The sequence below is a fragment of the Rhinoderma darwinii genome, chromosome 3 (assembly GCF_050947455.1).
Source record: "Rhinoderma darwinii isolate aRhiDar2 chromosome 3, aRhiDar2.hap1, whole genome shotgun sequence".
Lineage (NCBI taxonomy): Eukaryota > Metazoa > Chordata > Amphibia > Anura > Rhinodermatidae > Rhinoderma > Rhinoderma darwinii.
The window spans coordinates 8,229,604-8,256,290 of NC_134689.1; the positions used below are offsets into that span (position 1 = coordinate 8,229,604).

Consider the following 26,687-nt stretch of genomic DNA (forward strand, 5'->3'; position numbering starts at 1 on the left):
ACACACGGCGTTAGTATTAGGGCCAGTTCACATGGAGCTTCTTGACACTTTTTTGGACGCGGAAACGGCTGCAAAAAAGAAGTGCATGTCACTTCTTGGCCCGTTTTTGTAGCCGTTTTTCATAGACTATTGAAAACAGCTCCAAAAACGGCTGTAAAAAACACAGCGAAAATCGCGAGTTGCTTAAAAAACGTCTGAAAATCAGGAGCCGTTCTCCCTTGAAGAGCTCCGTATTTTCAGACGTTTTAGAATTCGCGTGTGAACAGACCCTTACATGCCTTTGCTGCATCTATCTTTGTTTCTCATCTTGCAGCTCCGCCCTCCCCATTTCACCCAGTTTTTTAGTTCAGGTTGCCTAGCAACCCCTTAACTTCCTGTCATGTGTGATACTGTCTGCTGAGCGTTGTATCTAAGCTTTTCATGTGTGATACTGTCTGCTGAGCGTTGTATCTAAGCTTTTCATGTGTGATACTATCTACCATAGCATTACATTCCCCATCATGAAGTGTTAATACTGTTAGAACATTACAGGTTTCGGATCAACAGGTGGCTATAGACATAAGACGAATGTTGGCCGACCATCTAATGTGTATGGTGGTGCAGCGGTTGGATGTCGGGGCAGAGAAGGATCGGGCATGTGCCTCTACCAATGCCTGGCAGCAGTTTACTCCCCTCTCCCAGTTCAGAATTCGAGCCGAGCGTACATATGTATAGAGGGATCGGGAGGAATAGCTGTCGGCCGCTATCTAATGTGTATGGAGGGATCGGGTGGAATAGCTGTCGGTCGCTATCTAATGTGTATGGAGGGATCGGGAGGAATAGCTGTCGGCCGCTATCTAATGTGTATGGAGGGATCGGGTGGAATAGCTGTCGGCCGCTATCTAATGTGTATGGAGGGATCGGGTGGAATAGCTGTCGGCCGCTATCTAATGTGTATGGAAGGATCGGGTGGAATAGCTGTCGGCCGCTATCTAATGTGTATGGAGGGATCGGGTGGAATAGCTGTCGGCCTCTATCTAATGTGTATGGAGGGATCGGGTGGAATAGCTGTCGGCCACTATCTAATGTGTATGGAGGGATCGGGAGGAATAGCTGTCGGCCGCTATCTAATGTGTATGGAGGGATCGGGTGGAATAGCTGTCGGCCGCTATCTAATGTGTATGGAAGGATCGGGTGGAATAGCTGTCGGCCGCTATCTAATGTGTATGGAGGGATCGGGTGGAATAGCTGTCGGCCGCTATCTAATGTGTATGGAGGGATCGGGTGGAATAGCTGTCGGCCGCTATCTAATGTGTATGGAGGGATCGGGTGGAATAGCTGTCGGCCGCTATCTAATGTGTATGGAGGGATCGGGAGGAATAGTTGTCGGCCGCTATCTAATGTGTATGGAGGGATCGGGTGGAATAGCTGTCGGCCGCTATCTAATGTGTATGGAGGGATCGGGAGGAATAGTTGTCGGCCGCTATCTAATGTGTATGGAGGGATCGGGTGGAATAGCTGTCGGCCGCTATCTAATGTGTATGGAGGGATCGGGTGGAATAGCTGTCGGCCGCTATCTAATGTGGATGGAGGGATCGGGATGAATAGTTGTCGGCCACTATCTAATGTGTATGGAGGGATCGGGAGGAATAGTTGTCGGCCACTATCTAATGTGTATGAAGGGATCGGGAGGAATAGATATTGGCCACTATCTAATGTGTATGGAGGGATCGGGTGGAATAGCTGTCGGCCGCTATCTAATGTGTATGGAGGGATCGGGAGGAATAGCTGTCGGCCGCTATCTAATGTGTATGCGAGGATCAGGAGGAATAGCTGTCGGCCGCTATCTAATGTGTATGGGAGGATCAGGAGGAATAGCTGTCGGCCGCTATCTAATGTGTATGGTCAGCCTAAGAGTGGGACTGATCCACCAGAGCAAACAACCAGAGGATCTACGGTGGGTCCCAGCCATGATGATGGGGCTCAGCCAAACCATGGCCCATGAAGTCTAGCAGTGGACGTCTCCTGTAGAAGGTGACAGTGGAGGAGGTGAATTGCATCTAGGGATAATCTCCCCGGAGATGTGTCATCACTCTGAACGTCACACAACCAGGACAAGGTTCACTCTAAGTTTCGATTCCTGGTAAATGTAAATTCTTGCAACTGTTGTCAGCCATGGCGTCCGCTGATGTGAGAGACGAGCTGCTCTGCTCCATCTGTCTGAGCATTTATTCGGGTCCTGTAACCCTGAGATGTGGACACAACTTCTGCCGGGTCTGTATTGAACAGTTCCTGGATATACAGGACGGGTCTGGAGTTTATTCCTGTCCTGAATGTAGAGAAGAGTTCAAGGAACGTCCAGTGTTGGAGAAGAATCGGCAACTTTGTAACATAGTGGAGAGATTCTCGTATACTCAGTCCCGTCAGGAGGAGATCACCGGGATCTGCTGCACTTACTGTATTCACGCTCCTGTACCTGCTGTTAAATCCTGTCTGATGTGTGAGGCTTCTCTCTGTGATAACCACCTGAGAGTTCACAGCAAGGCAGCAGAACATGTCCTAACTGGACCCAGCACTTCCCTGGAGAACAGAAAATGTTCCGTCCATAAGAAGATCCTGGAATATTACTGCCCTGAGGACGATGCTTGTATCTGTGTGTCCTGTAGTTTGATCGGAGAACATCAGGGACATCACATAGAGCTTCTAGATGTAGCTTCAGTCCAGAAGAAGGAGCAACTGAGAAAGGTCTTAGACAATCTATTCTCAAAGAGAGAAGGAAATGTGTCAAGGATTCAGGACTTATCTAACCACATAACCAATGTCCATGACAGAGCCGGGGCGGTAAGTCAGATTATTTCTGGCCTCCTTAAAGACACCAGGAGACAGCTGAAACATCTGGAGAAGATGGTCTTGAGTGAGGTCTCCAGGCAGGTAGAGCAAGTGTCACACTCAGTCTCTGATCTTATCCAACAGCTGTCAATTGAAAAAGGAGACTTGTCTAGGAAAATGTGCTCTATTCAGGAGATGTGCACCATGGCAGATCCACTCATGGTCTTGAAAGATCAAGAGCTTCATAGATCTGATATACAAGAGATGGATGAAGGTACCAGAGATGATGTCCATACCGTAGGCGATCTGGATGTGTTTCTTATCTCTAAGATGTTACATACAACCATGGAAAAAATTGGTGAAGAGATAAAGTTCAGAGGATTCAAAGTGCCGGAAGCTTCCGACATCTCACTGGACATCAACACAGCGGGTAATGACGTAGAAGTGTCTGAAGACCTAAAAATGGCCTCCTGGCCTGGAGTAAGCCAAAATCGTCCAGATACACCTGAAACTTTTCAGTCATGTCAAGTCTTAAGCAAGAATTATTTTTCCTCCGGGAAACATTTTATGGAAGTGGAGAGCAGTGAGGAAGGAGACTGGTGTGTAGGAATGTGCTATTCCAATATAGAGAGAAAAGGGGGACAATGTGTCATCGGGCACAACGATAAGTCATGGGGACTACGTCTATGGAGCAAACAATATTCGGCTATACACGACTCGAATGTCGTCCAGCTCCCAGCTCAATATTCCTGCGGGAAAGTAGGTCTCTATCTGGATTACGAGGGTGGCCAGATGTCCTTCTATGAGTTTGGTGAACCCATGAAACACTTATACACCTTCAAAGACACCTTCACCGAGCCCCTTCATGTTCTGTGTTGGGTATTGGGCAGCTCTTTAAGGTTCGGAGATGGAAACAATGGCAACTGAAAGGTATGGAAGAAAGTTCTCAGGAAGCCAAACTTGAGAGTGACTTGATATCTCCACCTGGGAAAGGGTCAGGACTACTTAGAGGATGGTTTCCGTCGAGATATGACCAACGTCCGTTACTTCTTTTATGGAGATGTTCGTCATATCTCAGTATTTACACTTTTTTTGTGTATCTTGGCCAGGATCCATAGGGGTGGGGTGTGGAGGGATTTGCTAAGTGACAACCACAATGGGTGCCACAAAATAGTGTCACCTCCCTTTGCCCATTTGAGAGTAAAATTTTTTAATGATGCATTTTTTGAATGGTGCTGTTGATTCAGGTCCATTATAGGTCTACATCACTTTAAGAGGGAAGTAATGGTGGATAAGAGGCAGGGTCAGGTGTTCGGGATGGTGAAGGGCTTAAAGTATAGATATTATTTCCTATTAAGTCCAAAAATCTTATCTGATTATTTTCTTAATATGTCTTTCAAAGGGCTAGAGTTATGTTTTTGTGAAACAGAGCTCCAAATCCCCTGCATAGACCTAGAGATAAATTATAGAATTCTGTCTACCTGCAGCCACCACCAGGGGGAGCTCACTACATACTGTGTTATTATTAAGACTACAGTAAGCTCCTGAGCTCCCTCTAGTGGTGGCTGTAGGGAGATAGAATATTATCATTTATCTCTAGGTCTATGCAGGGGATTTGGAGCTTCTATATATATAAAAAACATTTTTTTTTCTCATAAGCGTGGAATTAAATCTCTGTGGGATCAGCGGCAATTTGCTTGCTTTGTATCTCTCTTGAAGGTCAGCAATAGGGCAGCGGCGCCAAAACGTAGACAAAAAGTCTCAGCTGCGGAAAGAGAGCAGATGGCGTGAATGTTCAGCTGAGTTTTAAATACAATGTACCGGGGGCATTGTGCTCTCTCACTGTGAAAATCACCCTGGTTCACCGCGGAGACGGGGGGGGGCGGCGGTTTGGTCGCTGGGATCGGGCGAATGTAACAGGAGAAACTGAGAACTTCTGGACAAAAATGCTGTTATGAAAGGTGTCGTCCAGTCCTATGTCAATAAAGTTATGCAAATTTCAATGAGACGGTCAAAGCGAGGCGACATATGTAGAGGCTTGCTGCAAACCATCAGGGTCCCATAGTTGCACCCACGGACCAATTTTCAAATAATTTGTTGATTTTTATGTACTTTAAGTTATATGATATCTTCTACTCCGTTCACATCCGAAAGAAGACTAAACATCCTGCTAGTAGCCACTTCATATTTATCTGTGCCATGTGTTACCTGAGTTCCCACAATGCATTGCGATCTGGTAAAAGAAAACCAACAGAATTCGTAATTTAGCTTTGGATGTGACCGGAGAAGAAGAAGCAATACATAACTGAAAAGCAGTAAAGCAATTTGGGGCCTCATTTATCAAAAATGGCCTTGTTGTCCGTAGCAACCAATCAGAGCTCAGCTTTTATTTTTTCAGAGCAGGTTAAGAGATGTAAGCTGAGCTATGATTTGTTGCTGTGGGAGATAAGGCCTGATTTCCTGTTAGATAGTAAATTTAAAGGGATATACTATCTATTAAAATAAACATCTATCACCGAGGTAAAAATGAGAAATAAATTGGGGTCCAACTGAAGAATTACTAGCGATCGGTAGAATGGGGGGACCCCAGTCCTTGTCCCTCCCCAGCAGTGTTAAACAATACCACTCACTGGAGGCAGGGTATTCAGGAAGATACGTTTTATTTATGTCCACTTTCATACTTACCAACATTTAAATCCCTAAAATCAGGACATTTTAAGCCACACCCCCATTCTGCCGGGGAACGCCCCAAAATGGCTGGAAACACCAACTTTTTGCGTTGATTTGCATAAACCCCCGAACCTTTTGCGTTCTGGTTTGTGGGATTGTGCCGCCAAATCCAGGACCGTTGGCAAGTATGCACTTTTCATGGTTGTGTTAATAACCCCCATAAAGTTGTAGGACTGGGGGGCCCTGTTTTAGAAGTGAGGGTCCCAGTGGTCAGACCTCCACCAAACTAACTTGTATTACCTATCCCCCCATAAACAGTGCAAGTTTAGAGCCCCCATAAACGGTGCCAAAAGTATGCTCCCCTATAAACCGTGCCAGTATAGTGCCCCCATAAACAGTGCCAAAATTACTCCCCTATAAACAGTGCCAAATGTATGCTCCCCTATAAACAGTGCTAGCAGAGTGCCCCCCATTAACAGTGCACGTGGAGTGTCCTCCATAAACAGTGCCAGGAAAGTGCTCCCTCCATAAACAGTGGCAATAGAGTACCCCCATAAACAGTGCCAATTGGGTGTCCCTCCATAAACAGTTCCAGCATAGTGCCCCTCCATAAATACTAATAGCGCAGTGCCTACAATAAATATGGTCCCCCCTTTTAGCCATAGGCAGTGCCAAAAGAGTGACCCCCACCTATCAACCATACTAGAAATTTTTTCCCCCGTTAACAGTGTTAGCAGTGTGCTCCCCCATAAACAGTGCCCGTAGGGTGCCCCCCATAAACAGTGCCCGTAGGGTGCCCATCAGTGCCAGGAAAGTGAAACAGTGCGAGGAAAGTGCCCCCTATAAACCGTGCCAGAATAGTGCTCCCCCATAAACAGTGCCAATAGAGTACCCCCCATAAACAGTTTCAATACAGTACCCTCCATAAACAGTGACAGAAAAGTGCCCCTCCATAAACAGTAGTGTCCCAATAAATAGGGTGCCCCATTTTAGCAATCAGTGGGGGCTCCTGTGGTCACTGGTGACATATGTTAATGATTGGGATACCCCTTTAAGTTGATATGTTGTATTTTGTTCTGTTTGCTTATTTCCAGAAACAGCGCCACTCTAGTCCACAGGCTTTCTCTGGTAATACAGCTCAGCCCCATTCAGTTGTATGGGGCTGAGCTGCAATACCAGACACAACCTATGGACAGGGGTGGCGCTGTTTCTAGGAAGAAAAAAAAAAAAGCTGAACCTTATTTCTGATCGTAGACAACTCCTTTAATACGGTACTGATACATTAATGCCAATGAAGTAGATTGTCAGCTCTGTAGTCAAGGGGGTATGTTGGTTCTTTTTATTTTGCAAAAAAACCCACAAAAAATGATATTTCTAAATGAGCAGGAAAGATGTGACCCCTTCATCGTGATATTTATGGTAAAATATTCCATATTCTGCTGGATGATCAGAGGACGGCGGGAAACGTTGATGATTAGAAGACGAAAACTTGTTAATTGTTGGTGATAATAATCTGTATATTTCTCTTACGGCAACGCGGGGACGATATTGTAAAATCCGCCGTTGTGGTATGAACTCGCGAGGAGCTCGTGTTTTCATGTCAATTTCTGTGAAACGGGGAATAAAGTTTTTCTTGTATGCGGAAAATGAAATTTCTTCTTAAAGGGAACCCGCGCGTTAAATACTATGGTGGCCGCAGGTGGTTACTTTACTCAGCGCCATACTTGACTACTTTTAGGAATCGTTTTCAGGGAGACTTGTGTTGCAGCTCACAAAGACCAGGCCACATCCATAACGTCAGAATGCCTCCATTAATAGTGGCAGCGGAGTGACCCCTATAAACAGTGCCCCTTTATAAACAGTGTCAGCAGAGTGGCCCATAACAATGCTACCAGAGTGCCCCTTAAACAAAGCCAGCAGAGTACCCCTAATTAACAATGGCAGCAAATTGCCCCTTCATAAACATTACCAGAAGAGTGCCCCTACAAACAATTTCAGCAGTGCCCCAATAAACAGCAAGCAAAGAATCCACATAAACAGTGCCAGACAAAGTACCCACATAAACAGTGCCAGAAAAGTATCCACATAAACAGTGCCAGAAAAGTACCCACATAAACAGTGCCAGAAAAAGTACCCACATAAACAGTGCCAGAAAAAGTACCCACATAAACAGTGCCAGAAAAAGTACCCACATAAACAGTGCCAGAAAAAGTACCCACATAAACAGTGCCAGAAAAAGTACCCACATAAACAGTGCCAGAAAAGTACCCACATAAACAGTGCCAGAAAAAGTACCCACATAAACAGTGCCAGAAAAAGTACCCACATAAACAGTGCCAGAAAAAATACCCACATAAACAGTGCCAGAAAAAATACCCACATAAACAGTGCCAGAAAAAGTACCTATATAAACAGTGCCAGAAAAAGTACCCACATAAACAGTGGCAGACAAAGTACCCACATAAACAGTGCCAGCAGTGCCCCCAATTAACAATGTTAGTAGAGTGGCCCTCCATAAACAGTGGCAGCAGAGTACACCAAAATAAAAGTAGGAGCAGAGTACCAGAGTGACGCCCTATAAACAGTGTCAGAAGAGTGCCCCCTCCATAAACAAAGTCAGCAGAGTGCCCCTAATTAACAGTTGTAGAAAACTGCTTGTTGTTTATTTTCACTTTGCTGAAATTGTTTATAAGGGCAAAGTACCCACATAAACAGTGCCAGAAAAGTACCCACATAAACAGTGCCAGTAAAGTACCCACATAAACAGTGCCAGTAAAGTACCCACATAAACAGTGCTAGAAAAGTACCCACATAAACAGTGCCAGGAAAGTACCCACATAAACAGTGCCAGAAAAGTACCCACATAAACAGTGCCAGGAGGTGAATTGCATCTAGGGTTAATCTCCCCGGAGATGTGTCATCACTCTGAACGTCACACAACCAGGACAAGGTTCACTCTAAGTTTCAATTCCTGGTAAATGTAATTTCTTGCAACTGTTGTCAGCCATGGCGTCCGCTGATGTGAGAGACGAGCTGCTCTGCTCCATCTGTCTGAGCATTTATTCGGGTCCTGTAACCGTGAGATGTGGACACAACTTCTGCCGGGTCTGTATTGAACAGTTCCTGGATATACAGGACGGGTCTGGAGTTTATTCCTGTCCTGAATGTAGAGAAGAGTTCAAGGAACGTCCAGCGTTGGAGAAGAATCGGAAACTTTGTAACATAGTGGAGAGATTCTCGTATACTCAGTCCCGTCAGGAGGAGATCACCGGGATCTGCTGCACTTACTGTATTCACGCTCCTGTACCTGCTGTTAAATCCTGTCTGCTGTGTGAAGCTTCTCTGTGCGATAATCATCTGAGAGTTCACAGCAAGGCAGCAGAACATGTCCTAACTGGACCCAGCACTTCCCTGGAGAACAGAAAATGTTCAGTCCATAAGAAGATCCTGGAATATTACTGCCCTGAGGACGATGCTTGTATCTGTGTGTCCTGTAGTTTGATCGGAGAACATCAGGGACATCACATAGAGCTTCTAGATGTAGCTTCAGTCCAGAAGAAGGAGCAACTGAGAAAGGTCTTAGACAATCTATTCTCAAAGAGAGAAGGAAATGTGTCAAGGATTCAGGACTTATCTAACCACATAACCAATGTCCATGACAGAGCCGGGGCGGTAAGTCGGATTATTTCTGGCCTCCTTAACCCCTTCCCGCAAAATCACGTACAGTTACGTCATGGGAGATGGACTGTTCCCGCATCTTGACGTAACTGTACGTCATGGAGATGAAGCTGGCTCAGGAGCTGAGCCAGCGACATCACCGTCGGGTGACAGCTGTATGTTACAGCTGGCACCCTGAGGTATCGGCCAGGACCGGAGCTAGCCTCCGATCCGACCGATTAACCCCTCACATGCTGCGTTGAATAGCGATCGCAGCATGTGAGGAGTTTATAGCCACCGGCGCCCCAGCAACGTGATCGCTGGGTTGCCGGTGGCTGCAAAGGCGATCGGAGGGCTAATGCTTACCTCCCGGTCCGCCAGCAACGGAATCCTAATATGCCCCGTCGTCGGCGGGGCCCAGGAGGCTTCCGGTACCATCGGCAAGATGGCGCCGGCTCAGCTTCCGGCTCAGAAGCTGAGCCGGCGTCATCAGCAGTGGGTGTCCGCTGTATGTTACAGCGGACACCCCGATCTATCGCCAGGAACCGGAGCTAGCTCCGATTCCTGGCATTAACCCCTTCGATGCAGCGATCCATTGTGATCGCTGCATCCTAGAGGTTTGTAGCAAATCGGCAGCCTTGCCACGCGATGGCAAGGCTGGCGACTGCTACCATGGCAACAGGAGCCCTAACAATGGACTCCTGTCTGCCATTACGTAAGCTGATTAGGCCCCGCCCAGAGGCGGAGCCTGATCGGCTTGCTGTCAGTGAACAACTGACAGTTCTAATACATTGCACTACATAGGTAGTGCAATGTATTAGAACATCAAACAAACTGTTGGACCTTCAAGTCCCCTAGTGGGACTAAAGAAAAGTGTCAAAAAAAGTGTCAAAAAAGTAAAAATAAAAGTTGTAAAAAAAACAATAAAAGTTTCAAATAATAACACAAAACACAATCGCCCTTTTTCCCTTATCAAGTCATTTATTATTGAAAAAAATAATAAAGCCATACATATTTGGTATCGCAGCGACCGTAACGACCTGAACTATAAAAATATTATGTTATTTATTCCGTACAGTGAACGCCGTAAAAAAAATAACTAAAAAATACTGACATAATTGCTATTTTTTGGTCACTTTGTCTTCCAAAAATTGAAATAAAAAGTGATCAAAAAGTCGCATGTACCTAAGAATGGTACCTATAAAAACTATAACTCGTCTCGCTAAAAACAAGCCCTCACACAGCTCCGTCGACGAAAAATTTAAAACCGTTATGGCTCTCACAACTTGGCGACAGAAAAAATCCATTCTCTTTACAAAAGTTATTTTATTGTGCAAAAAGTTGTAAAACATAAAAAGTGCTATAAATTAGGTATCACCGGAATCGGACTGACCCGCAGAATAAAGGTAACATGTAATTTATAACACGTGGCGAACGCTGTATAAAAAGAACTAAAAAAATATGCCAGAATTGCTGTTTTTTGGTCACCTGGCCTCCCAAAAAAAAAAGGATAACAAGTGATCAAAAAGTCGCATGTACCCCAAAATGGTACCAATAAAAACTACAGCTCGTCCCGCAAAAAAAAACAGCTCTCATACCACTACGTCTATGAAAAAATAAAATTAGTCAAGGCACCAATAAGCCAGGAAATAAAAATATGCAGTTGTGCAGCCCGAGGGGAACATTTCTTCTGTTTCAAGTGGCGAATTATCAAGGCCCCTAAAATTAGGGATCCAGGAAGGGGAGGGCCCAAACATATCTGCTGGAAGTGAGGGCGCCCGTATTATACCAGGACAACACTTCCCAGCAAAATTCCCCAAACTTCAAAGGTGCCGAGTGCGGACCAAAAGGGGGATAAGTAAAGACCATTTATTAGTGCGACACCTGCCTGTGCAGAAAGGATTGTGTCACAGCATAACACACATCTATGGATTATTTTATTGTTTTTTTTTTACCCCACTATACCACCTGACTATGGCCCTTATATACTCCGCCCGCCTTACATGTGCCCCCACATTATAAACGGAAACACCAGTAAGACTCCAAACAAAACTACTACAAGCAAAATCCACGCTCCAAAAGCCAAATGGCGCTACTTCCCTTCTGAACCCTACAGTGTGCCCAAACAGCAGTTTACTTCCACATATATGGCATCGCCATACCCGGGAGAACCCTTTTAATAATTTTTGGGGTGTGTGTCTCCAGTGGCACAAGCTGGGCGCCACATATTGGCATATCTATTGAAAAACCATTTTCACTCTGCAACATCACGTGCCCACCAATTTCTGCCAATCACCTGTGGGGTTAATATGCTCACTACACCACTAGGTGAATACCTTGAGGGGTGTAGTTTCCAAAATGGGGTCACTTCTGGGGGGGATCCACTGTTTTAGTACCACAGGGACTTTGCAAATGCGACATAGCGCCCAGAAACCAATCCAGCAAAATCTGTACTCCAAAAGCCAAATGGCGCTCCTTCCCTTCTGTGCCCTACTCTGTGCCTAAACAGCAGTTTATGACCACATATGTGGTATTGTCATACACAGGAGAAGTTGCTTTACAAGTGTTGTGGTGCTCTTTTACATTTATTTGTTGAGAATATGAAACATTTTCAGCTAAAACTACGTCTTATTGAAGAAAAAGGATTTTTTTTATTTTCACTGCCCAATTCTAATAAAATCTATGAAACACCTGTGGGGTCAAAATGCTCACTACACCCCTAGATGAACTCCTCAAGGGGTGTAGTTTTGTGAATGGAATCACTTTTGGGGAGTTTCCACTGTACTGACACCTTAGGAGCTTTGCAAAAGTGACATGGTGTCAAGAAACCAATCCAGCAAAATCTGTGCTCCAAAAGCCAAATGGCACTCCTTCTCTTCTGATCCTTGCCGTGTGCCCAAACAGCCGTTTATAACCACAAATGGGGAATTGCCGTACTCCAGAGAAGTTGCTTTACAAATGTTGGGGTTCTTTTATTCCTTTATTTGTTGAGAAAATGAAAAATGTTGAGCTAAAGCTACGTCTTATTGGAAAAAAAGGATTTTTTTTATCTTCACTGCCCAATTCTAATAAAATCTATGAAACCCCTGTGGGTTCAAAATGCTCACTACACCCCTAGATGAATTCTTCAAGGGGTGTAGTTTCCTAAATGGAGTCACTTTTTTGGTGTTTTCACTGTTTTGGTCCCTTAGGGGCTTTGCAAATGCGACGTGGTCTCCGCAAACCATTCCTGCTAAATTTGAGCTCCAAAAGCCAAATGGCGCTCTTTCCCTTCTAAGCTCCGCCGTGTGTCCAAAAAGCCGTTTATGACCACATGCGGGGTATTGTTTTACTCGGGAGAAATTGCTTTACAAAAGTAGTGGTGCACTTTCTCCTTTTAGTCCTTGTGGAAATTAGAAAAAATTAGCTAAACCTACATTTTCTTTGAAAGAATGTAGATTTTCATTTTCACGGCCTACTTCCAATAATTTCTGCAAAAAACCTGCGGGGTCAAAATGCTCACTATACCCCTAGATAATTTCCTCAAGGGGTATAGTTTCCAAAATGGTGTCACTTTTGGGGGATTTCCACTGTTTTGGTGCCGCAAGAGCCTTTCAGATCCGACATGGAGCCTAAAATATTTTCTAATAAAAAGGAGGCCCCAAATTCCTCTAGGTGCTCCTTTGCTTCTGAGGCCGGTGCTTCAGTCCATTACCGCACTAGGGCCACATGTGGGGTATTTCTAAAAACTGCAGAATCTGGGCAATAGATATTGAGTTGCGTTTCTCTGGTAAAACTTTCTGTGTTACAAAAAAAATAGATGAAAAATGAATTTCTGCAAAAAAAAAAAGAAATTTGAACATTTCACATCTAGTTTGCCTTAATTCCTGTGAAACATCTAAAGGGTTAAGAAACTTTCTAAATGCTGTTTTGAATACTTTGAGGGGTGAAGTTTTTAAAATGGGGTGACTTATCGAGGGTTTCTAATATATAAGGCCCTAAAATCCACTTCACATCTGAACTGGCCCCTGTAAAAATAGCCTTTTGAAATTTTCTTGAAAATGCGAGAAATTGCTGCTAAAGTTCTAAGCCTTGTGATGTCATAGAAAAATAAAAGGACGTTCAAAAAACGATGCCAATCTAAAGTAGACATATGGGTGATGTTAATTAGCAACAATTTTGTGTGGTATTACCATCTGTCTTACAAGCTGATACATATAAATTTAGAAAAATGCAAATTTTTGCAATTTTTCGCTACATTTTGGTGTTTTTCACAATTAAATACTTAATGTATCGAGCAAATTTTGCCAGTAACATAAAGTCCAATGTGTCACGAGAAAACAATCTCAGAATCGCTTGGATAGGTAAAAGCATTCCGGAGTTATTACCACATAAAGTGAAACATGTCAGATTTGAAAAAATCGGCTGTGTCCTGAAGGCCAAAACAGGCTGTGTCCTTAAGGGGTTAAAGACACCAGGAGACAGCTGAAACATCTGGAGAAGATGGTCTTGAGTGAGGTCTCCAGGCAGGTAGAGCAAGTGTCACACTCAGTCTCTGATCTTATCCAACAGCTGTCAATTGAAAAAGGAGACTTGTCTAGGAAAATGTGCTCTATTCAGGAGATGTGCACCATGGCAGATCCACTCATGGTCTTGAAAGATCAAGAGCTTCATAGATCTGATATACAAGAGATGGATGAAGGTACCAGAGATGATGTCCATACCGTAGGCGATCTGGATGTGTTTCTTATCTCTAAGATGTTACATACAACCATGGAAAAAATTGGTGAAGAGATAAAGTTCAGAGGATTCAAAGTGCCGGAAGCTTCCGACATCTCACTGGACATCAACACAGCGGGTAATGACGTAGAAGTGTCTGAAGACCTAAAAATGGCCTCCTGGCCTGGAGTAAGCCAAAATCGTCCAGATACACCTGAAACTTTTCAGTCATGTCAAGTCTTAAGCAAGAATTATTTTTCCTCCGGGAAACATTTTATGGAAGTGGAGAGCAGTGAGGAAGGAGACTGGTGTGTAGGAATGTGCTATTCCAATATAGAGAGAAAAGGGGGACAATGTGTCATCGGGCACAACGATAAGTCATGGGGACTACGTCTATGGAGCAAACAATATTCGGCTATACACGACTCGAATGTCGTCCAGCTCCCAGCTCAATATTCCTGCGGGAAAGTAGGTCTCTATCTGGATTACGAGGGTGGCCAGATGTCGTTCTATGAGTTTGGTGAACCCATGAAACACTTATACACCTTCAAAGACACCTTCACCGAGCCCCTTCATGTTCTGTGTTGGGTATTGGGCAGCTCTTTAAGGTTCGGAGGTGGAAACCATGGCAACTGAAAGGTATGGAAGAAAGTTCTCAGGAAGCCAAACTTGAGAGTGACTTGATATCTCCACCTGGGAAAAGGTCAGGACAACTTAGAGGATGGTTTCCGTCGAGATATGACCAACGTCCGATACTTCTTTTATGGAGATGTTCGTCATATCTCAGTATTTACACTTTTTTCGTGTATCTTGGCCAGGATCCATAGGGGTGGGGTGTGGAGGGATTTGCTAAGTGACAACCACAATGGGTGCCACAAAATAGTGTCACCTCCCTTTGCCCATTTGAGAGTAAATTTTTTTAATGATGGATTTTTTGAATGGTCCTGTTGATTCAGGTCCATTATAGGTCTACATCACTTTAAGAGGGAAGTAATGGTGGATAAGAGGCAGGGTCAGGTGTTCGGGATGGTGAAGGGCTTAAAGTATAGATATTATTTCCTATTAAGTCCAAAAATCTTATCTGATTATTTTCTTAATATGTCTTTCAAAGGGCTAGAGCTATGTTTTTGTGAAACAGAGCTCCAAATCCCCTGCATAGACCTAGAGATAAATTATAGAATTCTGTCTACCTGCAGCCACCACCAGGGGGAGCTCACTACATACTGTGTTATTATTAAGACTACAGTAAGCTCCTGAGCTCCCTCTAGTGGTGGCTGCAGGGAGATAGATTATCATTTATTTCTAGGTCTATGCAGGGGATTTGGAGCTTCTATATATATAAAAAACATTTTTTTTTCTCATAAGCGTGGAATTAAATCTCTGTGGGATCAGCGGCAATTTGATTGCTTTGTATCTCTCTTGAAGGTCAGCAATAGGGCAGCGGCGCCAAAACGTAGACAAAAAGTCTCAGCTGCGGAAAGAGAGCAGATGGCGTGAATGTTCAGCTGAGTTTTAAATACAATGTACCGGGGGCATTGTGCTCTCTCACTGTGAAAATCACCCTGGTTCACCGCGGAGACGGGGGGGGGGGCGGCGGTTTGGTCGCTGGGACCGGGCGAATGTAACAGGAGAAACTGAGAACTTCTGGACAAAAATGCTGTTATCGAAGGTGTCGTCCAGTCCTATGTCAATAAAGTTATGCAAATTTCAATGAGACGGTCAAAGCGAGGCGACATATGTAGAGGCTTGCTGCAAACCATCAGGGTCCCATATTTGCACCCACGGACCAATTTTCAAATAATTTGTTGATTTTTATGTACTTTAAGTTATATGATATCTTCTTCTCCGTTCACATCCGAAACAAGACTAAACATCCTGCTAGTAGCCACTTCATATTTATCTGTGCCATGTGTTACCTGAGTTCCCACAATGCATTGCGATCTGGTAAAAGAAAACCAACAGAATTCGTAATTTAGCTTTGGATGTGACCGGAGAAGAAGAAGCAATACATAACTGAAAAGCAGTAAAGCAATTTGGGGCCTCATTTATCAAAAATGGCCTTGTTGTCCGTAGCAACCAATCAGAGCTCAGCTTTTATTTTTTCAGAGCAGGTTAAGAGATGTAAGCTGAGCTGTGATTGGTTGCTGTGGGAGACAAGGCCTGATTTCCTGTTAGATAGTAAATTTAAAGGGATATACTATCTATTAAAATAAACATCTATCACCGAGGTAAAAATGAGAAATAAATTGGGGTCCAACTGAAGAATTACTAGCGATCGGTAGAATGGGGGGACCCCAGTCCTTGTCCCTCCCCAGCAGTGTTAAACAATACCACTCACTGGAGGCAGGGTATTCAGGAAGATACGTTTTATATATGTCCACTTTCATACTTACCAACATTTAAATCCCTAAAATCAGGACATTTTAAGCCACACCCCCATTCTGCCGGGGAACGCCCCAAAATGGCTGGAAACACCAACTTTTTGCGTTGATTTGCATAAACTCCCGAACCTTTTGCGTTCTGGTTTGTGGGATTGTGCCGCCAAATCCAGGACCGTTGGCAAGTATGCACTTTTCATGGTTGTGTTAATAACCCCCATAAAGTTGTAGGACTGGGGGGCCCTGTTTTAGAAGTGAGGGTCCCAGTGGTCAGACCTCCACCAAACTAACTTGTATTACCTATCCCCCCATAAACAGTGCAACTTTAGTGCCCCCATAAACAGTGCCAAAAGTATGCTCCCCTATAAACCGTGCCAGTATAGTGCCCCCATAAACAGTGCCAAAATTACTCCCCTATAAACAGTGCTAAATGTATGCTCCCCTATAAACAGTGCAAGCAGAGTGCCCCCCATTAAAAATGCACGTGGAGTGTCCTCCATAAACAGTGCCAGGAAAGTGCTCCCTCCATAAACAGTGGCAATAGAGTACCCCCATAAACCGTGCCAATTGGGTGTCCCTCCATAAACAGTTCCAGCATAGTGCCCCTCCATAAATACTAATAGCGCAGTGCCTACAATAAATATGGTCCCCCCTTTTAGCCATAGGCAGTGCCAAAAGAGTGACCCCCACCTATCAACCATACTAGAAAAAATTTTCCCCCGTTAACAGTGTTAGCAGTGTGCTCCCCCATAAACAGTGCCCGTAGGGTGCCCCCCATAAACAGTGCCCGTAGGGTGCCCATCAGTGCCAGGAAAGTGAAACAGTGCGAGGAAAGTGCCCCCTATAAACCGTGCCAGAATAGTGCTCCCCCATAAACAGTGCCAATAGAGTACCCCCCATAAACAGTGCCAATACAGTACCCTCCATAAACAGTGACAGAAAAGTGCCCCTCCATAAACAGTAGTGTCCCAATAAATAGGGTGCCCCATTTTAGCAATCAGTGGGGGCTCCTGTGGTCACTGGTGACATATGTTAATAATTGGAATACCCCTTTAAGATATGTTGTATTTTGTTCTGTTTGCTTATTTCCAGAAACAGCGCCACTCTAGTCCACAGGCTTTCTCTGGTAATACAGCTCAGCCCCATTCAGTTGTATGGGGCTGAGCTGCAATACCAGACACAACCTATGGACAGGGGTGGCGCTGTTTCTAGGAAGAAAAAAAAAAAAAGCTGAACCTTATTTCTGATCGTAGACAACTCCTTTAATACGGTACTGATACATTAATGCCAATGAAGTAGATTGTCAGCTCTGTAGTCAAGGGGGTATGTTGGTTCTTTTTATTTTGTAAAAAAAAAACACAAAAAATGATATTTCTAAATGAGCAGGAAAGATGTGACCCCTTCATCGTGATATTTATGGTAAAATATTCCATATTCTGCTGGATGATCAGAGGACGGCGGGAAACGTTGATGATTAGAAGACGAAAACTTGTTAATTGTTGGTGATAATAATCTGTATTTTTCTCTTACGGCAACGCGGGGACGATATTGTAAAATCCGCCGTTGTGGTATGAACTCGCGAGGAGCTCGTGTTTTCATGTCAATTTCTGTGAAACGGGGAATAAAGTTTTTCTTGTATGCGGAAAATGAAATTTCTTCTTAAAGGGAACCCGCGCGTTAAATACTATGGTGGCCGCAGGTGGTTACTTTACTCAGCGCCATACTTGACTACTTTTAGGAATCGTTTTCAGGGAGACTTGTGTTGCAGCTCACAAAGACCAGGCCACATCCATAACGTCAGAATGCCTCCATTAATAGTGGCAGCGGAGTGACCCCTATAAACAGTGCCCCTTTATAAACAGTGTCAGCAGAGTGGCCCATAACAGTGCTACCAGAGTGCCCCTTAAACAAAGCCAGCAGAGTACCCCTAATTAACAATGGCAGCAAATTGCCCCATCATAAACATTACCAGAAGAGTGCCCCTACAAACAATTTCAGCAGTGCCCCAATAAACAGCAAGCAAAGAATCCACATAAACAGTGCCAGACAAAGTACCCACATAAATACTGCCAGAAAAAGTACCCACATAAACAGTGCCAGAAAAAGTACCCACATAAACAGTGCCAGAAAAAGTACCCACATAAACAGTGCCAGAAAAAGTACCCACATAAACAGTGCCAGAAAAAGTACACACATAAACAGTGCCAGAAAAAATACCCACATAAACAGTGCCAGAAAAAATACCCACATAAACAGTGCCAGAAAAAATACCCACATAAACAGTGCCAGAAAAAGTACCCACATAAACAGTGCCAGAAAAAATACCCACATAAACAGTGCCAGAAAAAGTACCTACATAAACAGTGCCAGAAAAAGTACCTACATAAACAGTGCCAGAAAAAGTACCCACATAAACAGTGCCAGAAAAAGTACCTACATAAACAGTGCCAGAAAAAGTACCCACATAAACAGTGCCAGAAAAAGTACCTACATAAACAGTGCCAGAAAAAGTACCTACATAAACAGTGGCAGACAAAGTACCCACATAAACAGTGCCAGCAGTGCCCCCAATTAACAATGTTAGTAGAGTGGCCCTCCATAAACAGTGGCAGCAGAGTACACCAAAATAAAAGTAGGAGCAGAGTACCAGAGTGACCCCGTATAAACAGTGTCAGAAGAGTGCCCCCTCCATAAACAAAGTCAGCAGAGTGCCCCTAATTAACAGTTGTAGAAAACTGCTTGTTGTTTATTTTCACTTTGCTGAAATTGTTTATAAGGGCAAAGTACCCACATAAACAGTGCCAGAAAAGTACCCACATAAACAGTGCCAGTAAAGTACCCACATGAACAGTGCCAGTAAAGTACCCACATAAACAGTGCTAGAAAAGTACCCACATAAACAGTGCCAGGAAAGTACCCACATAAACAGTGCCAGAAAAGTACCCACATAAACAGTGCCAGTAAAGTACCCACATAAACAGTGCTAGTAGAGTACCCACATAAACAGTGCCAGAAAAGTACCCACATAAACAGTGCCAGAAAAGTACCCACATAAACAGTGCCAGAAAAAGTACCCACATAAACAGTGCCAGAAAAAGTACCCACATAAACAGTGCCAGAAAAGTACCCACATAAACAGTGCCAGAAAAAGTACCCACATAAAGGGTATGTGCACACACACTATTTACGTCCGTAATTGATGGACGTATTTCGGCCGCAAGTACCGGACCGAACACACTGCAGGGAGCCGGGCTCCTAGCATCATACTTATGTACGACGCTAGGAGTCCCTGCCTCTCCGTGGAACTACTGTCCCGTACTGAAAACATGATTACAGTACGGGACAGTTGTCCTGCAGCGAGGCAGGGACTCCTAGCGTCGTACATAAGTATGATGCTAGGAGCCCGGCTCCCTGCACTGAGTTCGGTCCAGGACTTGCGGCCGAAATACGTCCGTCAATTACGGACGTAATTAGTGTGTGTGCACATACCCAAACAGTGCCAGAAAAGTACCCACATAAACAGTGCTAGTAGAGTGACCCTAATTAACAGTGGCAGCAGACTACCCCTAATTAATTAGGTTTTTGTTGTTGTATTTCACGTATTTGAATATAAATGGAACTGCGACTAAAACCGTGAGCGCAATTGAGAGAAAACCCTGCGATAGTGAATGATCTGTGTCATGTGACTGCACCCTAAATGTTATATGTTATATGTACGGCTATCATCCCGAACATTACAACCACGGCCTACTATTGTGTAGTCGCCCTGGTTCCGGTATATCCGCTCTGACCCGTCGCGGCCTGGACTCCACGAGACGTCGGCAGCAGATCCTTTATATCCTGTAAGGTGTGAGGTGCGGCCTCCAGGGATCGGACTTGTTTCTCCAGCACATCCCACAGATGATCGATCGGATTGGGATCTGGGGAATTTGGAGACAGGTCATCACCTTGAATCTTTCTCATGTACCTCATCATTCCGGTACAATGTCTGCAGTGTGGCGGGGGCATTCTCCAGCAGTGTGGCGAGGGCGTTATCCTGCTGGAAGAGGGCGCTGCCACTAGGGCATACCGCTGCCATGAAGGGGGCACTTATCTGCAGGAATGTTTAGGTCGGGGGTACTTGACACATCCACATGAATGTCAGGACACCAGGTTTCCCAGCAGAACATTGTCCAGATCATCACCCTGCCCCCGCCGGCTTGTCTTCTTCCCATAATGCATCCTGCTGCCATCTCCCCCCCAGGTAAGTGACGCACACGCACCCGGCCGTCCACAGGATGTAAAACGTGATTCATCAGCCCAGGCGTCTTCCATTCTCCAGTTCTGATGCTCACGTGTCCATTGTAGGAGCTTTCAGCGGTGGACAGGGGTCGGCATGGGCACTCGGACCGGTCTGCGGGTGCACAGCCCCATATACAGCAAGCTGCGATGCTCTGCGTGTCCGGACAGCTTCTATCACAACCTGCGGTAACTTTTCAGTAATTTGTGGTACCTCTTCTGTTGGATGGGACCAGTCGGGCTAGCCTTCACTCCGCACATCAATGATCCTCGGGCGCCCATGACCCTGTCGCCGGTCACCAGTCGTCCTTCCTTGGAGCACTTTTGGTAGGTATTAACCCCTACATACCGGGAGCCCCCCACAAGACCGGCCGTTCTGGAGATGTTCTGACCCAGTCGTCTACACGTCACACTTTGGCCCTCGTCACAGTCGCTCTGTTCCTTACACTTCTCCATTTTTCCCGCTTCCAATACATTGGGCGAATATATCAAAAGATTTACTCTAGTTTCCTGGCGTAAAAAAGTTGGACATGTTAGAACAGGCCACAGTTGCGCTAAAATGTGCAACTTTTTACTTAAGCTTTCGAAAAGTTTTGCGAAAAGGGGGAGGGATTTAGCTAAAGGGGTGGGACCTATGTCAGAATGAAAGATATAATTTACGGCAGAAACGGGTGTGAGTTATAGAACGAGTTTACACCCGCTCATAGAAGGCTTAGATTTGCATTTCTGTTACACAGACAGCCAAAGATGTGTCAAATATATTAAGAAGGGGGGCCTCAATATATTTGGCGCATTTTACGGCAACGTAACTTAGTATAACGCCGGTCTTAATTTATTTCCCCCAGTATCTTCAAGAACAGACTGGTCACGTGCTGCCTAATATACCCCCCCCCCCCCCTTATCACCTGATAATGTTATTTCCTTCATCTGTCAGTCGATTTATGTTATGGATGGCTGGTGTATATATATATATATATATTTATTTGTATATAACCTAGCATTGTAATAAGAGTGCGAATAAAACAACATATTATAGAATCTTTCCATCATAGTTAAAAATATTTCGGGGATCTAGATATTGATGGTGCCCTGTAGTAATTTCCGGAAAACTCCTCTAATAGGCGCAGAACACGGAGGGTTAAGTGGCTTTGGCTTCTCCCTGGCAACCTTATCAGGTGTGAATTGAATTAAGGTATTAGATTTGGATTCCGGGCACAGAAGTTTCAGCGCACAGGAAACGTAATCAATGAAATCATTCAGGAACATCTACAGCGGCTTATTACATGGCGGAGGAGGGGAAGGCCGACACATCCCTCATTCAGAAACAGAGAATATAACTACTATAATACTGCCCCCTATATACAGGAATATAACTACTATAATACTGCCCCCTATATACAAGAATATAACTACTATAATACTGCCCCCTATATACAAGAATATAACTACTATACTACTGCCCCTATATACAAGAATATAACTACTATAATACTGCCCCTATATACAAGAATATAACTACTATAATACTGCTCCTATATACAAGAATATAACTACTATAATACTGCCCCTATATACAATAATATAACTACTATAATACTGCCCCTATATACAATAATATAACTACTATAATACTGCCCCCTATATACAAGAATATAACTACTATACTACTGCCCCCTATATACAAGAATATAACTACTATAATACTGCCCCTATATACAAGAATATAACTACTATAATACTGCCCCCTATATACAAGAATATAACTACTATACTACTGCCCCCTATATACAAGAATATAACTACTATAATACTGCCCCTATATACAGGAATATAACTACTATAATACTGCCCCCTATATACAAGAATATAACTACTATAATACTGCTCCTATATACAAGAATATAACTACTATAATACTGCCCCTATGTACAAGAATATAACTACTATAATACTGCCCCCTATATACAAGAATATAACTATTATAATACTGCCCCTATATACAAGAATATAACTACTATAATACTGCCCCTATATACAAGAATATAACTACTATAATACTGCCCCCTATATACAAGAATATAACTACTATAATACTGCCCCTATATACAAGAATATAACTACTATAATACTACTCCTATATACAAGAATATAACTACTATAATACTGCCCCTATATACAAGAATATAACTACTATAATACTACTCCTATATACAAGAATATAACTACTATAATACTGCTCCTATATACAAGACTATAACTACTATAATACTGCCCCTATATACAAGAATATAACTACTATAATACTGCTCCTATATACAAGAATATAACTACTATAATACTGCCCCTATATACAAGAATATAACTACTATAATACTGCCCCTATATACAAGAATATAACTACTATAATACTGCCCCTATATACAAGAATATAACTACTATAATACTGCCCCCTATATACAAGAATATAATACTGCCCCCTATATACAAGAATATAACTACTATAATACTGCCCCCTATATACAAGAATATAACTACTATAATACTGCTCCTATATACAAGAATATAACTACTATAATACTGCCCCCTATATACAAGAATATAACTACTATAATACTGCTCCTATATACAAGAATATAAATACTATAATACTGCCCCCTATGTACAAGAATATAACTACTATAATACTGCTCCCTATATACAAGAATATAACTACTATAATACTGCCCCTATATACAAGAATATAACTACTATAATACTGCCCCTATATACAAGAATATAACTACTATAATACTGCTCCCTATATACAAGAATATAACTACTATAATACTGCCCCCTATATACAAGAATATAACTACTATAATACTGCTCCTATATACAAGAATATAACTACTATAATACTGCCCCTATATACAAGAATATAACTACTATTAGGGCATGACCACACGTGGCGGATTTCCTCCGCAACTGTCCGCATCAATGCCGAACAGAATCTGCGTTGCAGATTCTGCTGCGGATCTGCACAAAATGTGCAGTAAATTGATGCGGACTAGCTGCTGCGGACTGCGGGAAAAGTGCTTCCCTTCTCTGTATCAGTGCAGGATAGAGAGAAGGGACAGCACTTTCCCTAGTGAAAGTAAACGATTTTCATACTTACCGGCCGTTGTCTTGGTGACGCGTCCCTCTTTCGGCATCCAGCCCGACCTCCCTGGATGACGCGCCAGTCCATGTGACCGCTGCAGCCTGTGCTTGGCCTGTGATTGGCTGCAGCCGTCACTTAGACTGAAACGTCATCCTGGGAGGCCGGACTGTAGACAGACGCAGGGAGTTCTCGGTAAGTATGAACTTATATATTTTTTAACAGATACATGTATATTGGGATCGGTAGTCACTGTCCCGGGTGCAGAAACAGTTACTGCCGATCGCTTAACTCTTTCAGCACCCTGGACAGTGACTATTTACAGACGTCTCCTAGCAACGCTCCCGTCATTCCGGGAGCCCCATTGACTTCCTCAGTCTGGCTGTAGACCTAGAAATACATAGGTCCAGCCAGAATGAAGAAATGTCATGGTAGTAAAACCAATACGCTCCGCAGCACACATAAGATCTGCGGACTTCATTGCGGAATTTTGACTCTCCATTGAAGTCAATGGAGAAATTCCGCCATGAGTCCGCCACTGCTCCGCAACAGACAGAGCATGCTGCGGACACCAAATTCCGCTCCGCAGCCTATGCTCCGCAGCGTAATTTTACGCCTCGTCTAAACGAACACGGCTAAATTAAAGTGTAAGTCAATGGACAAACGGCACCGCTGCAGATTAACGCTGCGGAGTGTCCGCAGCGGAATTTAAGTGAAATTCCGCCACGTGTGAACCCAGCCTAATACTGCTCCTATATACAAGAATATAACTACTATAATACTGCTCCCTATATACAAGAATATAACTACTATAATACTGCCTCCTATATACAAGAATATAACTACTATAATACTGCCCCTATATACAAGAATATAACTACTATAATACTGCTCCTATATACAAGAATATAACTACTATAATACTGCTCCCTATATACAAGAATATAACTACTATAATACTGCTCCTATATACAAGAATATAACTACTATAATACTGCTCCCTATATACAAGAATATAACTACTATAATACTGCCTCCTATATACAAGAATATAACTACTATAATACTGCCCCCTATGTACAGGAATATAACTACTATAATACTGCCCCTATATACAAGAATATAACTACTATATTACTGCCCCCTATATACAAGAATATATCTACTATAATACTGCCCCTATATACAAGAATATATCTACTATAATACTGCCCCTATATACAAGAATATAACTACTATAATACTGCCCCATATACAAGAATATAACTACTATAATACTGCTCCCTATATACAAGAATATAACTACTATAATACTGCCCCAATATACAAGAATATAACTACTATAATACTGCACCAATATACAAGAATATAACTACTATAATACTGCCCCTATATACAAGAATATAACTACTATAATACTGCCCCTATATACAAGAATATAACTACTATAATACTGCCCCTATATACAAGAATATTACTACTATAATACTGCCTCCTATATACAAGAATATAACTACTATAATACTGCCTCCTATATACAAGAATATAACTACTATAATACTGCTCCTATATACAAGAATATAACTACTATAATACTGCCTCCTATATACAAGAATATAACTACTATAATACTGCCCCCTATATACAAGAATATAACTACTATAATACTGCCCCCTATATACAAGAATATAACTACTATAATACTGCCCCTATATACAAGAATATAACTTCTGTAATACTGCCCTCTATATACAAGAATATAACTACTATAGTACTGCTCCTATATACAACAATATAACTACTATAATACTGCTCCTATATACAACAATATAACTACTATAATACTGCCCCCTATATACAAGAATATAACTACTATAATACTGCCCCTATATACAAGAATATAACTACTATAATACTGCTCCTATATACAAGAATATAACTACTATAATACTGCTCCTATGTACAAGAATATAACTACTATAATACTGCCCCCTATATACAAGAATATAACTACTATAATACTGCCTCCTATATACAAGAATATAACTACTATAATACTGCCCCCATTATACAAGAATATATCTACTATAATACTGCCCCTATATGCAAGAATATAACTACTATAATACTGCCCCTATATACAAAAATATAACTACTATAATACTGCTCCCTATATACAAGAATATAAATACTATAATACTGCCCCCTATATACAAGAATATAACTACTATAATACTGCTCCTATATACAAGAATATAACTACTATAATACTGCCCCCTATATACAAGAATATAACTACTATAATACTGCTCCCTATATACAAGAATATAACTACTATAATACTGCTCGTATATACAAGAATATAACTACTATAATACTGCCCCCTATATACAAGAATATAACTACTATAATACTGCCCCCTATATACAAGAATATAACCACTATAATACTGCCCCTATATACAAGAATATAACTACTATAATACTGCCCCTATATACAAGAATATAACTACTATAATACTGCCCCTATATACAAGAATATAACTACTATAATACTGCCCCTATATACAAGAATATAACTACTATAATACTGCCCCCTATATACAAGAATATAACTACTATAATACTGCTCCTATATACAAGAATATAACTACTATAATACTGCTCCTATATACAGGAATATAACTACTATAATACTGCTCCTATATACAAGAATATAACTACTATAATACTGCTCCCTATATACAAGAATATAACTACTATAATACTGCCCCTATATACAAGAATATAACTACTATAATACCGCCCCTATATACAAGACTATAACTACTATAATACTGCCCCTATATACGAGAATATAACTACTATAATACTGCTCCTATATACAAGAATATAACTACTATAATACTGCCCCTATATACAAGAATATAACTACTATAATACTGCCCCTATATACAAGAATATAACTACTATTAGGGCATGACCACACGTGGCGGATTTCCTCCGCAACTGTCCGCATCAATGCCGCACAGAATCTGCGTTGCAGATTCTGCTGCGGATCTG

The 26,687-nt window shown here is 42.6% G+C and overlaps 4 protein-coding genes and 1 long non-coding RNA gene across 9 annotated transcripts in view; 3 read left to right on the plus strand and 2 right to left on the minus strand.

The window, feature by feature from the left end:
- LARGE1 (LARGE xylosyl- and glucuronyltransferase 1) overlaps positions 1-26,687 on the minus strand; it is a 394,217-nt gene that overhangs the window by 69,434 nt on the left and 298,096 nt on the right. The gene's annotated exons all lie outside the window — the stretch shown is intronic.
- LOC142748662 (E3 ubiquitin/ISG15 ligase TRIM25-like) overlaps positions 1-26,687 on the plus strand; it is a 232,115-nt gene that overhangs the window by 29,690 nt on the left and 175,738 nt on the right. For 3 of the 5 annotated variants that reach the window (XR_012882280.1, XR_012882279.1, XM_075855828.1), the window contains exon 1: positions 8,483-9,150. The exons of the other annotated variants lie outside the window; for them this stretch is intronic. Coding sequence is in view for 1 of the 3 variants with exons in the window: in XM_075855828.1 (XP_075711943.1) it covers positions 8,485-9,150 (666 nt within the window). In the remaining 2 variants the exon portion in view is untranslated. Of the gene's footprint in view, positions 1-8,482; positions 9,151-26,687 lie in introns of those variants that run through there. 5 annotated transcript variants of the gene reach the window in all.
- On the plus strand, positions 2,155-3,901 carry LOC142748661 (E3 ubiquitin/ISG15 ligase TRIM25-like). Its single transcript, XM_075855827.1, has one exon. The coding sequence runs from the start codon at positions 2,155-2,157 to the stop codon at positions 3,733-3,735; it is 1,581 nt and encodes a 526-aa protein (XP_075711942.1). The 3' UTR covers positions 3,736-3,901.
- On the minus strand, positions 6,795-9,597 carry LOC142748664 (uncharacterized). The gene is made up of 2 exons (XR_012882284.1): positions 9,502-9,597; positions 6,795-9,066 (listed from the first exon to the last, which is right to left on the minus strand). It is a non-coding gene; the product is annotated as an uncharacterized LOC142748664 (long non-coding RNA).
- LOC142748478 (butyrophilin subfamily 2 member A2-like) lies at positions 13,618-14,579 on the plus strand. Its single transcript, XM_075855568.1, has one exon. The coding sequence runs from the start codon at positions 13,618-13,620 to the stop codon at positions 14,467-14,469; it is 852 nt and encodes a 283-aa protein (XP_075711683.1). The 3' UTR covers positions 14,470-14,579.

Bases quoted from the DNA above. Each gene is read 5' to 3' on its own strand.
- LOC142748661 (XM_075855827.1), top strand. From the start codon at position 2,155: ATGGCGTCCGCTGATGTGAGAGACGAGCTGCTCTGCTCCATCTGTCTG.
- LOC142748478 (XM_075855568.1), top strand. From the start codon at position 13,618: ATGGTCTTGAGTGAGGTCTCCAGGCAGGTAGAGCAAGTGTCACACTCA.